General features: G+C 38.6%; 1 protein-coding gene across 2 annotated transcripts in view; it reads right to left on the bottom strand.

Moving 5' to 3' along the window:
- The window catches only part of atp6v0a1b (ATPase H+ transporting V0 subunit a1b), a 33,936-nt gene extending 17,306 nt beyond the window's left edge, over nt 1-16,630 (bottom strand). For both annotated transcript variants that reach the window (XM_077625569.1, XM_077625568.1), the window contains exons 1-13: nt 16,532-16,630; nt 14,762-14,905; nt 12,647-12,725; nt 10,623-10,720; nt 8,645-8,773; nt 8,474-8,556; nt 7,958-8,084; nt 7,773-7,855; nt 7,043-7,136; nt 4,386-4,598; nt 2,707-2,857; nt 1,330-1,469; nt 1,060-1,223 (exon numbers count right to left, since the gene is read on the bottom strand). In XM_077625569.1, the coding sequence (XP_077481695.1) occupies nt 1,060-1,223; nt 1,330-1,469; nt 2,707-2,857; nt 4,386-4,598; nt 7,043-7,136; nt 7,773-7,855; nt 7,958-8,084; nt 8,474-8,556; nt 8,645-8,773; nt 10,623-10,720; nt 12,647-12,725; nt 14,762-14,878 (1,478 nt within the window). In that variant the 5' untranslated portion in view covers nt 14,879-14,905; nt 16,532-16,630. The remainder of the gene's footprint in view (nt 1-1,059; nt 1,224-1,329; nt 1,470-2,706; nt 2,858-4,385; nt 4,599-7,042; nt 7,137-7,772; nt 7,856-7,957; nt 8,085-8,473; nt 8,557-8,644; nt 8,774-10,622; nt 10,721-12,646; nt 12,726-14,761; nt 14,906-16,531) is intronic.
- Between the last annotated feature and the right edge of the window lie 726 nt (nt 16,631-17,356).

Here is a 17,356-nt window from a genome sequence, read left to right on the forward strand (position 1 = left end):
TACTTCCTTACCTGTTTGGATTTAACTTGCCCTTCTGCAGTGCTGGTTGACGGATGTTTTGAAAAAAAAACTATCCAAAGACGATTGTCTTTGACGACTTTTAATAATGTTTCTATAATTCAACAGACAAATGTCGTCAAAGTGGGTGATCACACGACTCGTGAACACTATTTCTGGATGGGTTTTATTCTACGAACACAGAAAGTTTGTGAAATTTCTCCAGCGTTTCTTAGATTTTTGCTGGTGGAATGCTCGCTGCTTCCTCCTCGTCCACCTTCTCGTTATATTCATTTTGTATTGCCGAGTGTTCCATTAACTCTAGAGAGTTCATTTTAATGCCCCTCGACCAACTCGTAATTGTCCTCCTCGCTGATCACTCCTTTAATTCACTAGGGTCATTTTCTTGGGAGGCATGATGATAACAACAAAAGCAGCTGCTATATCCAAACTTGGAAAAACTCAACAAAAAACACCTTCAGAACTCCGTGACGACGAACGGCGGTCAAAAGTACATAAGAGCAATTGAGAGCCCAGTAGAGTGTAGCGAGGTTCTAGAGTGAGAATCAATGCATCCGCGACAATTTCAAAATAAAATAACGGATAAGGAAATGCATTTAGTTTTTGGGGGATTTCGTAACTTGAATCTTTTTTGTATCTTGAGGCACTCATTTGTATATAAAAGGCTTTCGTAACGTGAAAATTTCGTACTTAGAGGCATTCGTAAGGACAGGTATGACTGTATTCTCTTTTCTTATAAAGGTAACATAGTTACTTTCATATTTGAATAAGGAGGAAAGTCATTTATTTACTTATTCACAGAAGTTTGAAGTTTCAAATTTGAAACAAAAAAGATGTGATAGTTATCTTGATAAATATCGATATTGACTGATTTTTTTTATCGTGATAACAATTTTTGTCATATCACCCAGGTCTAATTAGGAGAAAAAACAAATTAAACTATGTTATGTACAGTACAAACAGATTAATATCAACCATAACACACAACACATGATGGATAACATTGCACAAAAACTATGTCGACTAAAGTAGATGACTTACGACCAGTTGGCTCCTTTGGGTCCAAACATAGGCCTCACACTCCACCCAGAGCCAAACATGTTCAGTGATTTGGAGAAGCAATCATTATAAATGATGCCTGTGTATACGGAGAAGATCCCCATAAGCAAGATGATGTAGCGACCAGCAAACACCATATTGAACATCTGTGAGCAATTATGAGATGAACAGAAGTAAATGCATGTACCTGATTATCAGTTACATCTCCATCTCAAGGAATATCCAATCACAAACAAAAAAATGTTACAATACCTCGTTGTCAGTCTTCTGGGAAAGGAGGCGACTTTCTCGAATGACTAAATAGAGAGCAGCGCAGGTCATTAGAAGGCCATGACCCATGTCACCAAACATGACAGCAAACAGGAAAGGGAAGGTGATGATAGTGTATTGAGCTGTAGCAGGTAAGGACGAAAGAGTACAATGATATTAGGAAACCGCATCGGAGATACAGAGATTAAAACAGTGGAATTGAAAACAAAAATAAATAGAAGTTGGGTCTGATAGACTACACATCTAATCCATTTTAAGTGGGAGGACATTCATTCAAATGGATTGGATGTCCAGTAGTGATAAACTCATTTAAGATCACAGGGGAGGAAAATTGGACGGTTATCATAATCTTTGGAAAAGAGGTCAAGCACTCCTTTTTTTTTAGCTTGCCCTGTTCAACTGCTCCTTTTTTTTAAAGACAGCATACAAAAAGATTGTGGCAATATTGGGTTGGGCTATCTGCGGTTGGAAACTAGATATTGAAAAGTATATATAGTGCAGCATCATCATATTATTTTATTAGTTCATTTAAGTTAAATTTAAAGTTTATGATATGTCACAAGCACATCTGTCAAGTCTCTCTCCTGTCCTCTCTCCTGTCCTCTCTCCTGTCCTCTCTCCTGTCCTCTCTCCTGTCCTCTCTCCTGTCCTCTCTCCTGTCCTCTCTCCTGTCCTGGTATTTTCTCAGAGGGTGGGCTGGGAACTAATTAATTTGTATTTAGTTCATTTCTATGGGAAAATTAGATTTGAGATGCGAGTAAATTGACATACGAGCTCGGTCCCGGAACGTATTAAGCTCGTATCTCAAGGTATTACTGTACTCCCTAATATCAATGACGTAATTTTAGTGCCATATTTTTACCAGCATTGATGCAACACTATTTTTGATCAACAAAGTAGATATGAACGAAACAGTGCACTCAAAGTAAAATGAAAAGAAATTCAATTCATTACAGTTAAAAAGCCACCATTTTGTGAATGCTAATTTATCTCTAAGTGCCCTGTGATGGCATGGAAACCAGTACAGGGTACACCTTGAGTCTGCTGCCTAGAGTCATCTGGGACTGGCTCCAGCACTCCCATGACTGTAGTGAAGATAATTGCTACAAATGAATGAATGAATTAATGACTTTAGAAATGGCCCTTAAATCCTTGGGTTTTTCCCATATGCAGCCCTTTGAAAAAAATATTGTGATACCTCTGCCTTAATTCTATCTGAACCTTTTTCAATTTACATCCATCAAATTGGAGAAACTACGTATATTAAGTCATTTTTAATCTGATTGAGTCTCAGAATCTAAAATAATTCTGAATTCATTCATCTTTGTAGTTTTCTATACTTTTTTCAAATTGTTTTACCTGGATTGATTTCTCTGTAATTTCCAATCCCATAGGCATCCACGATGTTCTGAAAGCCGGAGGTGAATTTGTTAGTCTTGTTAAAAGTCGGCGGAGTCTGCTTGGTCTGCATTCTGTTGAGGATTGACGGCACAGTTGACCCGCTGCGTTCCTATCCAATAAAAACAAAGCCAACATTTTCAGTAATTTATTCTTTTTTTTTTTAATACAATCGTACCTCTACTTACAAAATTAATTGGATGCCTTAACTTTTTTCGTAACTTGACAATTTCTTAAGTAGAGGTGTACTTGGGTATATGTAAATTCTCTAATTCGTTCCACAGTCCTCACACAACTACCAACTAAACCCGTTAAAATTGGTCAGTGTCCCAATTTTGTATGAAGGATGTGAGGAAGCACACAAAAATGAGAGAAAATTATAAGGAAATGATTGATTAATGTCTTAAAATAAATAAAGCATGTGAAAATGTGCCCTGCGCCGCTGAAATAGTCCCCTCCGCAGCCGTTATAATGGGAGATGTGATACCCGCGTTTGTCCATCAGATGGAGGCAAGAGCCCATTCTACCATGGCCGAAAGCCGTCCACTTTGTATTACTACATTTTAGACTTTGTGTGCGTGTGTGTGTGCGAAAATATGTGCCTCGTTGCATTGTACGGTTTTTAATCGCTTACAAAGGGGAATTGCAATCATTAAGAAGGGGAGCATTTAGATGAGGTGGACAGGTATGCAAGAGAGAATCTTGAAATGGATAGTGGTTGTTGTGAGACAGCCAATTTAATTGAATTGAATCTTTTTATTGTCTTTAAATGAGCTAGAATGAGAGCGATTAAATGAGAGCCCAGTAGAGGGTAGCGATGTTCTAAAGTGAGAATCCACGCATCCACGACAATATTTTTGAAATAAAATAACGGATAAGGAAATGCATTTACTTTTTGGGGTATTTCGTAACTTGGATCTTTTTCGGACCTCGAGTCACTCATTTGCATATAAAAAAAAATCGTAACCTTAAAGTTTCGTACCTGGAGGTATTCGTAAGTAGAATACATGACTGTATTTTGAATGTTAAGATAGTACTATAATGTACAGCTGATTGCAATGGTCCACTCCATTGTAAAATAGAAAATAAATAAAACAGCCTAGAAATAATTCAAAAAAAAAATCACAATACTAACCAAATAGTTTACACCTTATTTAAGTCGAAATCAAATGTATATAAATGCATCTATCCATCACCAAGCTGCAAGCTCACAAAGACCAAAACTCTAAACACAGTAAAACCTATACTACCTCTATTCAAAACCAGACAGAGCACACACAACAACAGGAAGCAGGCCACAAACCTTTGAATGAAAAGTATGGGAAAACAATTCACACAGGAAGAACCAATAGTGGGTGTAAACAAAAAACCTACTCATGGCTGTCAATTAAATAAAGGCATTTTCTTCATTAGTCGATACAGTGATTCTGATATGATACATTTTAGAAGCTTTACATACATTGACCAGTTACACCTTACTAATGCAATGTAAGAACATAAAAGGGATCTGTAAAAAGACGTAACATATTAAACTAAATCATACTATCATTAGGTGTTTGATCCATACACTGTATCCCATTACCAAGAATTACACATTTACAAGCCTTTTTTTAAAACAGAAATGAACAAACATAACCCACCGTTCCTCTCCGCAGGGCAAACTGAATGGAATCCAGATCTGAGACAGGACACCACACTTCAGCAATCAGACATTTCTGGGTCACATCAATGTTGCACAGGTTCAGAGTGTGGTAGATGGCTTTCATCTTCCGAACCTTGATGAACCACACTCTCATTGTCTTTGAGGCGGCCTGCAACACTCGCTGACGGTGGTCTTCTGTTTGATTTAACACCTAGGTTCACGAAGTGAGAGAATTAGCTCATGAAGAATATTTTCTTGGTTGTAGTAATGATAAATATGCAGGGACATCTAAGTTTAATTGTGCTTCAGAACATTCATGCATTCATTTTCTGACCCGCTTCTTCTCACAAGGGTTGTGGGGGTTGCTAGAACCTATCCCAGCTAACGCTTACCTTGAATCGGTGTCACATTTTGTTGGGGTTTTGGGTGGAGGTGTGCGTGTATTTTGTAATCAGCCTGCGTCTGTGTATTTAAACGCCAGGGTTTTGTGGTATGGTTGTGGCAGTATTGCTTTGTACCTATTGTCTCGTGTTTCCCCGTTCACTGAAGTCATGTTTTGCCTCTTCATCAGTGCGCGTCCTCCCCGTTCAGTTTTGATTTTGATAACTTTGTCCCACATTTTGTATTGCCCATTTTTGCATTAAAATCCTAAATTGTACACCAGCACTTCCCTCATCTTTTTTTGCTTCCCGCATCCTGGGTTCTCTCTCGCTGCGCACCGGAGGCACACCATGACAATCGGTAGCCAGCCAATCGCAGGGCACAAAGAGACAGACAACCATTCACGCTCACACTCATACCTTGGGACAATTTAAAGTGTTCAACCAGCCTACCATGCGTGTCTAGGGGATATGGGAAACCAGATTACCCAGGGTAAACCCACGCAAGCCTGGGGAGAACATGCAAACTCCACATAGTCAGAACCAACCTGGAATCGAACCCAGGACCCCAGAGTTGTGAGGCCGAGGCGCGAACCACTCACTCACTGGGCCACCAATGGTTATTTCAAGCTTCCTGATTAGATTTAGTGATTAAAGGTTATGGCAAATGATTTTTTTCTTTGACAAATCGAGCAAATTGTTCTATTGTATGAGCATGATATATTTTAGCGCAGATTTCTCAAGCCGAACAGGGCTTTTTCCCCAAACAAAGGGAATTCTGGTGAGGATCACTTTTTGATACAGGAAAAAAGTATTTTGAAGATAAGAAACACTCATTGTGTGGGCTGGTATTTTCTGTGAAGTGTTTCTTACATGGTTGCAGCAAGCGACATGGAGGAGCCTGACGACAAATGAATTGTTATACAAAATTCCTGATTAATTAGTTGTTTTGAAGTAAAAAAAAAATTAAAAAAAAAGAGCAAGAGCCTCTTTCAAAGGGAGGTGCATCTGCATCACTGATTCCCCTAGAGCAGAGGCCTTAAACTGTCCTGAGCCAATTGAGAACCGCGGAAAGTATTTTGTAACCCTCTATTTGACATCTAAATTCATTGTTAGAGCACCCCATGCATCATTGCTATCATCGCTCAGTTTTATTTATTTATGTAAATCATTTACAGTATGAGATAGCAATGGTCAGTCTTATCAAAGGTTTCAACGATGTTTGTAAAAAGGTTACAGAAAATAAGTGACAGTTACTTGATTGAAAGGTAAATCTAAAGCAAAACCAGGGAAAAACAAAATACTTTCTGGCACTCAGTCTTTTTGGATGGATTACATGGACAGCCTAATCCCAATGAGTGTTTTATCCACAGAGATGTTTCAATACTTAAGAATTTCACCGTAAGAAACTTTTACTCAAATAGACATGAAGAGGAATGTGTAAAATAGCAAAGATGAGAAAGAGCACCAGGCCATCAATCTTCTGAAAAAGCATTTGTGTTTTCACCTGGCATTCATGAAGATTGGACGACTTACTACTTAAACCTTGTTTTCATGTATTCAACCCACGTTCACCCAGACTCGTTTGCCAGTTACCCCAGGTTAAATAATATTTGAGACCCCTGCTCTTGGAATTTATGGACTAGTTGTGCATGAGCAAAGGAAAAATAGAAAATTGTAGTTCAGATCTGAATCGAAGTACTGCGGAATTCCAGGCATATATTTTTCAGAGTGCAATAATACGTGGTTAAGCTTTATGGTTTCTTTTTAGTTCTAAATAAACTATATATCATAGTGGAGCGAGCGGCCCAGTGACGTGAGTGGTTAACTCGCTCTGGGGTCCTGGGTTCAAATCCAGGTCACGTCCACCTGTATGGAGTTTGCATCGTTCTCCCCGGGCCTGTGTGGGTTTCCTCCGGGTACTCCAGTTCCCTCCCACAATCAAAAAACATGCATGGTAGGCTGTTTGGACACTCTAAATTGCCCCTAAGTATGGGTGTGATTGTGCATGGTTGTCTGTCTCCTTGTGCCCTGTGATCGGCTGGCCACCGATTCAGGGTGTCCCCCGCCTCTGACCCAGTGTCAGCTGGGATAGGCTCCAGCACCCCCCGCGACCCGAATGAAGATGAAGCAGTGCAGAAAATGAGATGAGATCATAGTGTAGCATACTGTACATTCAGCAATTTATTCGGCTTTGGTGAACAACCCTGCCACTGTACTTAGTCCCATTGTAGTTTATAATATGAATGAAACGCAATTGAAGAAAAAAAATTACCATTTGGAGATCATCAATACGGCTGTTGACCCCTGCCAGCATCTCCTTTCTCTCTTGTGGTGTCTCTGGACAAGGGTAGAGAGATGCACGGAACCTGGAGAAAAGAGCAAGCAACTGTTTATACAGGGATACTGTCATTTCAAAAAGCAGTATTTGCTCATATATAAGATACACTGGAAAATAAGCTGCATGCTGCATAATGAAGAATTTTCTTATAGTTTTCTCTCTATTTTTGGGTGTTTCTCACACCTTTCATACAAAATTGGGACACTTTGACCAATTTCAAAGGGTTTAGTATGTAGTTGAGTGAGGACCGTGGAACGAATTACAGAATTTAAGTACTGCTCTACTTACAAAATTTTTAAGTTACGGAAAAAGTTCTGTAACCAATTAATTTCATAAGTAGAGGTACGACCGTGTATGTTCATTACCATGAATATGACTAAGAATATGTTTATTAATATGTGCTGTCCCTTTATTAAATAAATCAAACTCAAAAGGAGAGCACAGCTATATTTGCATAAATTATCTCTCATAAATAGTGGAATAAGCATCAGCATTTCATAAACACCTACACGAATGTTCAGCAAAATTGTTAATAAGGAAACACAGGGTATTTTGACAAAGTTAAAGACAGCTAACTCTTGTCAACTAAACCATTTTCACAGATTGCTCAAAAGACATTACTCCAAAAATATCAGTTCATTAATATCTGGTTAAGAACACCTACCCTTCACATATTTTCTTCACTCTGTTTTTCAGCTGATCACCTTGAAAGAAAATAATGAAGACCGACTTGTGGACATGATCCCCCTGTTGGAGAGGAAAATATTTCGTTTAAAACCTCCCTTGTTTACTGTAATTTACATAAAGGTTTTTGTGTGACATTTCATTATTTTCCAATTGTGTACTGACGGTAGTAGGGTCCTCCAGTGGGTCTTCAATCTCGGCCTTCCGTAAGAAGACATTGCCACGACACACACGCCACAGCATTCTCTCAAATGTTGGAATTCTCTCTCTGCTGATGACGCCGGCCACAAATCTGTGGAAGCGACAACACAACAGCAAAAGTATATCTTTTGAATAGGGAAAAATCAAACATTTAAAAAACACTGTATTTATACATTGTTGTTTTGCATAATCTTGTGATTAGGAAATTATATAGAGCCCAAATATTTTAACCAACTATCATGAGTACTTTGTGACTTTAACGACCACATAACAATGTTTAATATTTAATAGTGAATATTTTATCATGTGACAGTAAAATCAATTCTGGGTTTTAATGATGTACGATCATTTCTATAAAAATGTTGATTACGTATTTAATTTTTTTTAACAGTGACACTATATGTTGTATGTATACAGTTTTAGTCTTCACAAACATTTCAAAAGCAGATTTATAAATAATAATGCCTCCTTAAGATTTACCCTAATCTGAGTGGAGCACCTCTGCCGCCCTCATTGCCCTCCATCAGAGCTGATGACTCTTCCAGCAAGTTGGGATCCTCCATCTAACAGAAAAATGAAGAAGTCTTAGTTTGATTAAATAATATAATCATATGATTCAATAAACATGGAGCAGTATAAATGGGCTAAAACCTCATCAAAGAACTGCTGAGTTCGACGAAGAATATGCTTTAGCTCCGTCAGCTCCAGGAAGTTCTTCTTCAAGGCTTCTTGGTTGGTGTTGATCTCCTTCAATTCATTCTCCAATTTCTCATAGGTAGCCTACATTACATAACAAAGTAAAATTTCATTCCAGGTTAGTCCAGAAACTTAACCTGCAATCTGAATATCATTAACATTTTGGGAGTAGTGTATATTATGTAAAAGTCTCTTATTCAAACTGCTAATATTAGATTAGATTAGAACTTTATTTCATCACATATTGGGGACATTTCTTGGTGGCAGTAGCAAGAGGTGGGGGACCTTCTGCAGACTGAGACTGAGGTTACCACACAGTCCCTCAGTAGTGTGGAGGTTTTAAAGGTCATCTTCCTTGCCTAGATCCTCCCAAAATGTCCTATCACCTAATCAGCAGCAGTGGAGAGGACGGCGGGAGGCTTCAAAGCACACACATACCAGCATTACCATTTGTGTTATCAAATAAGGTGGATTTTTTTTTGTTTTCATGGGATTGATTAGACTGATTAGAAATGTTGGGTTCTGACTTTCCTGTGTGGAGGCTGCATGTTCTTCCGGACTGGTGTGGCTTTTCTCCGGGTACTCCTGTTTCCTCCCGCATCCCAAAAACATGCATGGTAGGCTGGTTGAAAACGCTAAATTGTATGAGTGTGAATGGTTGTTTGTCTCCTAGAGGCCTGCGATTGGCTGGCAACCAATTCAAGGTGTTCCTCACCTACTGCTCAAAGTTGGCTGGGATGGAATCCAGTGCCCCCCACGACCCTTGTGAGGATAAGAAAATGAATGAATGATAATTGTATGTTTGTGAAGACCTCTGGATTTTTTTTTGGCACCACAACATCATCAATAAGCTTGATTGACAAAGTATTAACAAGGACCATATATGTAATGATGGCGTCAGATGGCGCTGTTCACACGGGAGCCAGTGGCAGTAGCTCTGTACACTTATGTTTTTCGTGTTTTACAGCCCTTCCATCTTTTTTTTAATTACATTTTAATATTTCTTAATACATTCCTTTTTACTTTACTTTGTACTTTATACTTTTTACTTTAATGTTTTTACAACTTTCCTTGTTCTGTTAGCCCGGCTTCTTTCGGCTACTTCTTTTTTGGAACCATTCAGCCATGCCTACGCTGTCACACACATGGGACTAGCTGTTAGAATACGCAGTAGAAGGAGCAACACCTTGGTGCCGCCGGAGTTTTGGAGCTGGACAAAAGTGCCGGGAGAAGAGGCAACGCTTCTGACCAACCATTCCATAGTGGGATAAGATGGAAGAGCTGTCGGCGCTTACCAGCAACGGAGTCGAGGAGTTCTCCCCTGCTGCTGTTTTCTTCAGCTCCAAACTACTGAGGAACTGAGCGGATAAGCTTGGAAGAGTGACATATTCTCTACCTCGGTCACAGTCTGCAGAAGTTCCCCATCTCGTGGAAGACTTACTGTGTGTGGTTCCAGTTTTTGTCCAACTTTACAACGTCTTTTTGAGTCTATCCGTTTTTGGTACCGAAACCAAGATGGCGCAGTTCAAATGGCAGCCGGTGGCGGTAGCTCCGTCCACTCTTGCTCGTTTTGTGTTTTTGTTGCTTTTCTGTCTTAATGATTTGATGATTCTTAATGATCCCATTGACTTTGATTTGCTTTGTACTTTGTGCTTTTGCTTTCGCTTTGCTGTTCGCGGGATTTGCGATTGTACTATCTAACTTATAACTATGCCTTTTCTTGGTACTGTCACAATGAAATTTCCTGAAGATGGGATGAATAAAGTTATCAATCCCATCCAAAGTCTAAAAGGATATCTTTTAATAATCCATTTTTTTATTCATGTAATGCGACAAAATTTTATTTAGTATATATTTTCTTTACCCCTGTGAAGATAAGCAGTATGGAAAATTAATGAATGAAAATTAATCTTTATCATGTCATTATGTTTACCTCCAGATCAATCATATCCCTTGGAAAGGGAACCTCAGGATTTTCTCCAGTGTCAACAGTTGGGATATTGGCTTTCTTGATCTCTTTCTCCACAAACCCTGTTGCAAAGAGGGAAGGTTACACATGAAACCATATTTTCATGCACAGCCCATGTGCACTGCAGTGTTTAAAACGTGGCGCAAGTGAATTTTCATGTCAGCAAATATTTTTTAACTTTAGCAGACTGGTCTTTGCTAATCTTAGTGTACAACATTGAGGGTGTGTCCTGTGGACATTTGTGTGGACGAAAAGTGGTACTTAAATATGTCACCAGAGAAGTGGTCTAAGTCTTCAAAGTGGGGGCAACTGAGACGACTCATGACCACCAAAGGGCACCAAGTTGAAACATATTTGCGGCACACGTGAAACATTTAAAATATCCAAGATCAACGTATCACAACAGCAGCCATCACTGTTAGGCGTAGCTGTTGGCTTTACACATAAGATCCTGATGAGCCTGTTGAGAGCCTGATTATCTTTAAGAGAGCCAGATATGTGTGTTCATAAAGAAAATTAATAAGTACAAAAAATGATTGCACGCCCTGCATTGTGAGTATTGTGCTGGGGAGATTGCCATGTCACGGTTCAAACGAGACATCGCTTATCCCCAAGAGAAACCAACAGACTGGATCTAATGTTACTGTCATGCAATCTACCAGAAGTACCTTGCGATCAACTGGTTGATCGCAATCAATGTATTGATCCCCCCGGTCTACAGGTTACATGACTCAAACACATAATCTATATACGTATATACATATCTATATAGATATATACCTATAATCCTTAAAAAAGTGTGATATATGGATGGATGTGTTGGTGTGTGTGTGTGTGTGTGTGTGTGTGTGTGTGTGTGTGTGTGTGTGTGTGTGTGTGTGTGTGTGTGTGTGCGTGTGTGTGTGTGTGTATGTTAAGATTCTTTTGCTACATTTGTCCAAACTGTGCAACGTAGAGAGTTGAAATTTTTTATGGAGGCCAGAAACGGCTGCCGGATCCTAATAGACGAGTGATTGAATTTCTTTACCTTCTGTAAGTGTGCAAACTCAATCTTTTATTTGTTAAAGATGAAAGCAAAGTTGATGTATGAATCGTTGTTTTGACTCTCAACTTGTCTTTAAACGACAGATAAAAAAAACACAATGAATAGAATTAAATTCAATTTGTCCAATTTTAGGTTAATTAGAAACAATCTAACACCTGAGTCAGCAAAATAATATTTCGACACAATGATCATATCACACATGACTTACTGCCTAACAAGTTGGTCACTGGCCTGCAAGACAACACTAAAACCAATTGAAACCATTCATAAGCAAGCTCTGAAAATATTGGACAAAAAAAACAAAAACGCACCACCATTGTCAGATATGAAAAAAAACACAAACACCTGAACTGGGACAATCATGTTAAATATGCAGATGGCGTCTTAGTTTACAAAATCTTCCATCACAAAGCTCCTCCTCCGCTGTGAGATTTTGCTCAAAAAATTCCAACACATCAACAAGGGCTGGCTCGAGAGATGACTGTGTGGTTCCCTTCAAAAAGAGTGCATTCAGCCAAAGCACCTTCTCTGTCCGTGGAACTCAATACCAATTATCATAAGTGAACTCCTGTCTCTGAACCTCTTCGCCAATCATCTTAATGCCTGGATGTCAGACGAACAAAATTGCTATCACAACGCTCTCTAAAATTGTGCTACTTGTGTGTTTGTGTTTTCTGTGTGTGGCATCATTTACCCTGCACAAAGGACTAACGATGGAAATTAGCCCTCATCTACATCTTACATATTTGCCTATATCTCTCATATCATGTCATTTTCTGAATTTCTTTATCCTCATTAGGGTCACGGGGGGTGCCTTGTGAATACAAACACCTCATACAAAAATTGGGAAGAACTGTATCAATTTAGCCCCTGAATCAACCAACCAAACTAAGTGACCACAGGTGTAAAAGCACTCTAAAAGTCTGCTGTCTAAAATACTTACTTAATTTTCTGTCCATCTCCTCACATCTCCTCACTTCATTCACAAACTTGCGCTGGAACACATTCACGTCTGGATTAAGCTGTTGATGAAAATGGTTTTGTTAGGAAGGAAGAAATTGACAACATAACAATATGTTCTGTCATAAAGTTGGGACAACCATTAGCAGCTTTTATTGTTTCACTAGAAATCATTTCATTATTAAAGTAGCATCAATAAATTTGTTATCAGTGTTTATTGATGTGCTATGTGCATATTTAGCTTTGAGTCTGGAAAAAAAATACTTGTATTTACTAATAACAAAAAAAATAAGTTAGTTTCTCCTGTTGGATTAACATGCATCATTAAAGGTTGCAATTAATTTTAATTTTACTAGGGTTCATGAATAAGTTCTGTAAACACATTTCACGCTCAAAAATAGTTTCAGTCCAGAAAAAAGAGGCTTCAAATTTTGTCCCCTCCGTAGAGCTGGGTGATATGACAAAAATTGTTATCACGATAAAAAAAATCTGTCAATATTGATAATTATCACACGTTTTATAGTCAGTAATTCCACCATGTATCACGCTGAGGTCGCACTTACATGTTGTGCAATGTGCAAATATCGGTTCTTTTGGGACGGCTTCAACATGGGATATTTCGTCGAATACGAACCAACAAACATCTGCGAGTGTCTGGGTTTCTTATTAGAAGTTTCACCCAAATTGGCATCCATTTTGCGCAGGCATATTGATAAGACTTAACAGTGCTGTGTAGTACTCCTACTTCCTTTGGAACAATGTATAGGAATTGTTTCAAAACAAAAGACTGGTGGTTTAGTCAGACTTAATAATACTTACTTCCCTTATGAAAAGAAAATGAAAATGTTAAAGCGATAGAGGCTACCTATTCAATCGATTCCGGATCGCACAAGACTAATCATTTGTCAGACCTTGTAACTCGGATGATTCACAATGCACTCGTGCTACCGAATTCATCCGGTTTATAGTGCAATTGAACCAAATACTGAAGTAAGATCCAGAGGCAGTAGCATGGTGTGAATTTCGAGGCATTTAATTGGAAAATTTGGTACTTTTCCAAAATGGTTGCTTCAAAAAATAATTTAAGTGACAATTTTTTGGGATTTCCGGAGTTTAGGGAGGTTGTCAGGAGACCCGGAGTTTGCGTTTCCAGAACATTTACATAAAATGGGGAAACACCTTGATATCAAGTAAGACAATATTACAGTGAGTTAAGGACATTTACAACGAGGCTGCTCCTTGTGCACAGGTATTTACAAGGCATTTAAAAAAAAAGAAAACACCAGAAAGAATTCACATGGATTATTTAGTGGATTGGCTCTGTGTTGTTCTGCATCTCATAATCGCACATTTTTGCCGTGTTATTGTCCTTTTGTCTTCATGCTCCGTGTTAGCATCTATTGCTACCCAAGCTAAAAACACATTTCCTTATCATCCTCTTCTTCTCCTGAGCGTTTGTCTGGAACTAGCGTTCATGGCGCAGCAGAGACTACATTTCCTGAGAGTACTCAGGAAGGAGCAACCAAACGCCAACCTGCAGAGGGTGATTAACACAGCCCAAAAGATCCTCAACTGCCCCCTACCTACCCTGTCCAGCATCTACGAATCCCAGCGGCTTAGAAGGGCAGAGAGCATTATAAAAGACAATACGCATCCACCACTTCAACCTGCTGCCCTCTTTAAACAATAGCTTTCACATTTTATGTCTAATGTTGAGTTTTTTACTAAACTCTTTGTAAAATACATTGTTTAGGAGGTGTTCTTTTTCAAATATTTACTTAGTTACAATATCAAGTTTAATTATCTATGAAATAAAATTTACTAACTGAGTCCTTAAACACAGTAACTTTTTACCATGTTCAACCCCAATAATATTAAATGAAAGCTCTGCCAGATTGTTAATTAAGAGTTAGATATTTTAATTACCGTTTGATTGAATATCTCAGCTTTTTACGCGCCCATATCTTTTTTGTACCATGATGTTGGTATTTGGGCCCTTCCTATGAATTAACTCATCATGTTTCACAGCAAACAATCATTTGGTATAAGTAGATTCGTAATAAAGAAAGTAAGATTTCACACAATCATTCTTACTTACATCTCTAAACTGGACCATGCCAAGTTCTCCCAGTTCACTGACACAGCAGTAAGCTGCTTCGGACTGGAGAAACAGCTGGGCCAGGGTCATCTCCTCACTCCTGAATAATTCCCCCATGATGTTGACCAAACAACTGTATATATCCTATTTATAAATTACAGAAAGATAAAGTACATTATATGATTACTTTGAGAACATGCATTAAACATTCTTACTAAACAATAGGAACATATAAAAAAACAATTCAAGTGTGTATCAAACAATTCTGCCATCACAATTTTAAGTATTAACTCAGGCGGCACGACTCGACTGGTTTGCACGTCTGCTTCACAGTTCTACGATCGAGGGTTCAATCGCCACTGGGTTCTAAACTTCCTGTGTGGCGTTTGCATGTTCTCCCCGTACGAATGATGGTTTTCTCAAGGTACTCCTATTTCCTCCCACATGGTAGAGTGGTTGAGCACCCTAAATTGTGCGTAAGTATGAGCGTGTCCTTGTGCCTTGCGATTGGCTGATAATCAGGGTGTCCCCTGTCTACTGCCCATAATTGGCTAGGCTAAGCTCCAGGACCCCTGCGACTCTAGCAGGGAAAATGATTAACTTGTTGGAAGCCATTGACAGCGATGGACGTCCAATCCATTTTTACTGTAAGTCTGGCAGTGAACCCTCGGAATTAACACAACTTTGATTTCATGTAAATATATATGTATGTATATATGTGCTTATGTGTACGTATGTATGTATATATGTGTATATATATATATATATATATATATATATATATATATCAGCAACACGCTTATTTATATATTTATTCATGTATTTATTTATTAACTTATTTATTACCTATCTATTTATGTCTAAAATGCCTTTCCTATTTCTGCATCCTCACCCTCTTGCTACTGTGACAACGAAATTTCCTGAATACGAGATGAATAAAGTTATCCAATCCAATCCAATCAAATTTTTTGAACTGCTTTATCCTCATTAGGGTCGCGGAGGGTGCTGGAGCTTTTCCCAGCAACCTCCGGGCCAGAGGTGGAGTACACCCTGAATCAGTGGACAGTCGACCGCAGGGCACAATGAGACGGACAACTATACACACTCACACCGATACCTGGGCGCAACCATGCATGTTTTTGGAATGTGGGAGGAAACCGGAGTACCCGGAAGAAACCCACACAAACCATGCAAACTCCACACACGTGGAAGTGACCTGGATTTGAACCCAAGACCCCAGACCTGTGAGGCCGACGCGTTAACCACTCGCTCCAACGGGCCGCCCACAACTTGGATTTGTACTTCATAATTTGGGAGAACAGCATACATAACTAGTCTGTAAAATGGATTTGGAAGACAATTTATAACAAAATCCTCTTTGGCGCTCCCTTCGCATGTATAGCTTAATCGGTTGCCGCACAATCAAAATACAGTCCAGGCCATCTGTCGTGAGCATCCTTCCTCTGCAGCACTGCCCTTCACTCAAGGACGCCATGATGCTGCTGGCTTCCTTCTCTATTACAGCATCACTGTCCTCTCACAGGCAGATAAATAAATACTCTCCCTTCTTAAATGTCATCTCGTTATTCAAAACCTAAATGGAATATGGTTTAAAATTCTGTCCAAAATGGACGTACGAAAAACATATGATTTGTTTTTTATGGTGGTCATCACGTCAAATATCAGGGGGAAAAGAATATGGGTGCTAAGTAATATTTTAATGAACGTTTACATGATACTTAACATTACCAACAAATTGGATTAACTTACCGATAAAGTGTGCAATTCCGTAAATTTGTCTCCTCTCAAGCTCGAGGGATGCTACCGTCCAACACCCACTGTGTCAAGTGCGATATTCTGAACAACAAATCCCGCGTCCGTTACTGAAATCAAAATAAAAGCACATTAGTAATAGAAATTTATACATCACGTTAAAAACGTTTCTGTTAGGTTATTATTCATTCTGTCATGGCAGATTAAAGTTAGTAGTGTTCATCACCTCGCGTTAGAACGTTTTATTTTGAAATTCAGACGTAAAAACACGTCTATAATAATAATAATAATAATAATAATAATAATAATGATAATGATAATAATAATACTAATACTACTACTACTAATAATAATAATAACAATAATAGTAATGATATTCATAATAGTATTAATATTAATAATAATAATTTAAAATATCCACGTGAATTCATTTCACCCAGATTTTTCAGGAACCATTTGTTGAGTTTTATGTTTAGAAATGATTATTTTAACCCTTTAAGGATAATAGCTATTCAAATCCTTACACCTTACCTTTTATAGACCAAGTGATGTGAATTTATAATTAAAAACTAATAGTATTTTTATATCGTTATTGGATTATTTAGGGCGGCCCAGAGTACAAGTGTTTACCGCGTCGGCCTCACAGTTCTGGGGTCCACTTGTGTGGAGTTTGCATGTTCTCCCGGGCTTGCGTGGGTTCCCTCCGAGTGCTCCGGTTTCCTCTCACATTCCAAAGACATGCATGGTAGGCTGGTTGGACACTCTAAATTGCCCCTAGGTATGAACGTGAGCCTGAATGGTTGTCTGTATCAATATATAATA

Source organism: Stigmatopora argus, chromosome 18 (assembly GCF_051989625.1).
Source record: "Stigmatopora argus isolate UIUO_Sarg chromosome 18, RoL_Sarg_1.0, whole genome shotgun sequence".
In the NCBI taxonomy this organism is placed as follows: Eukaryota; Metazoa; Chordata; class Actinopteri; order Syngnathiformes; family Syngnathidae; genus Stigmatopora; species Stigmatopora argus.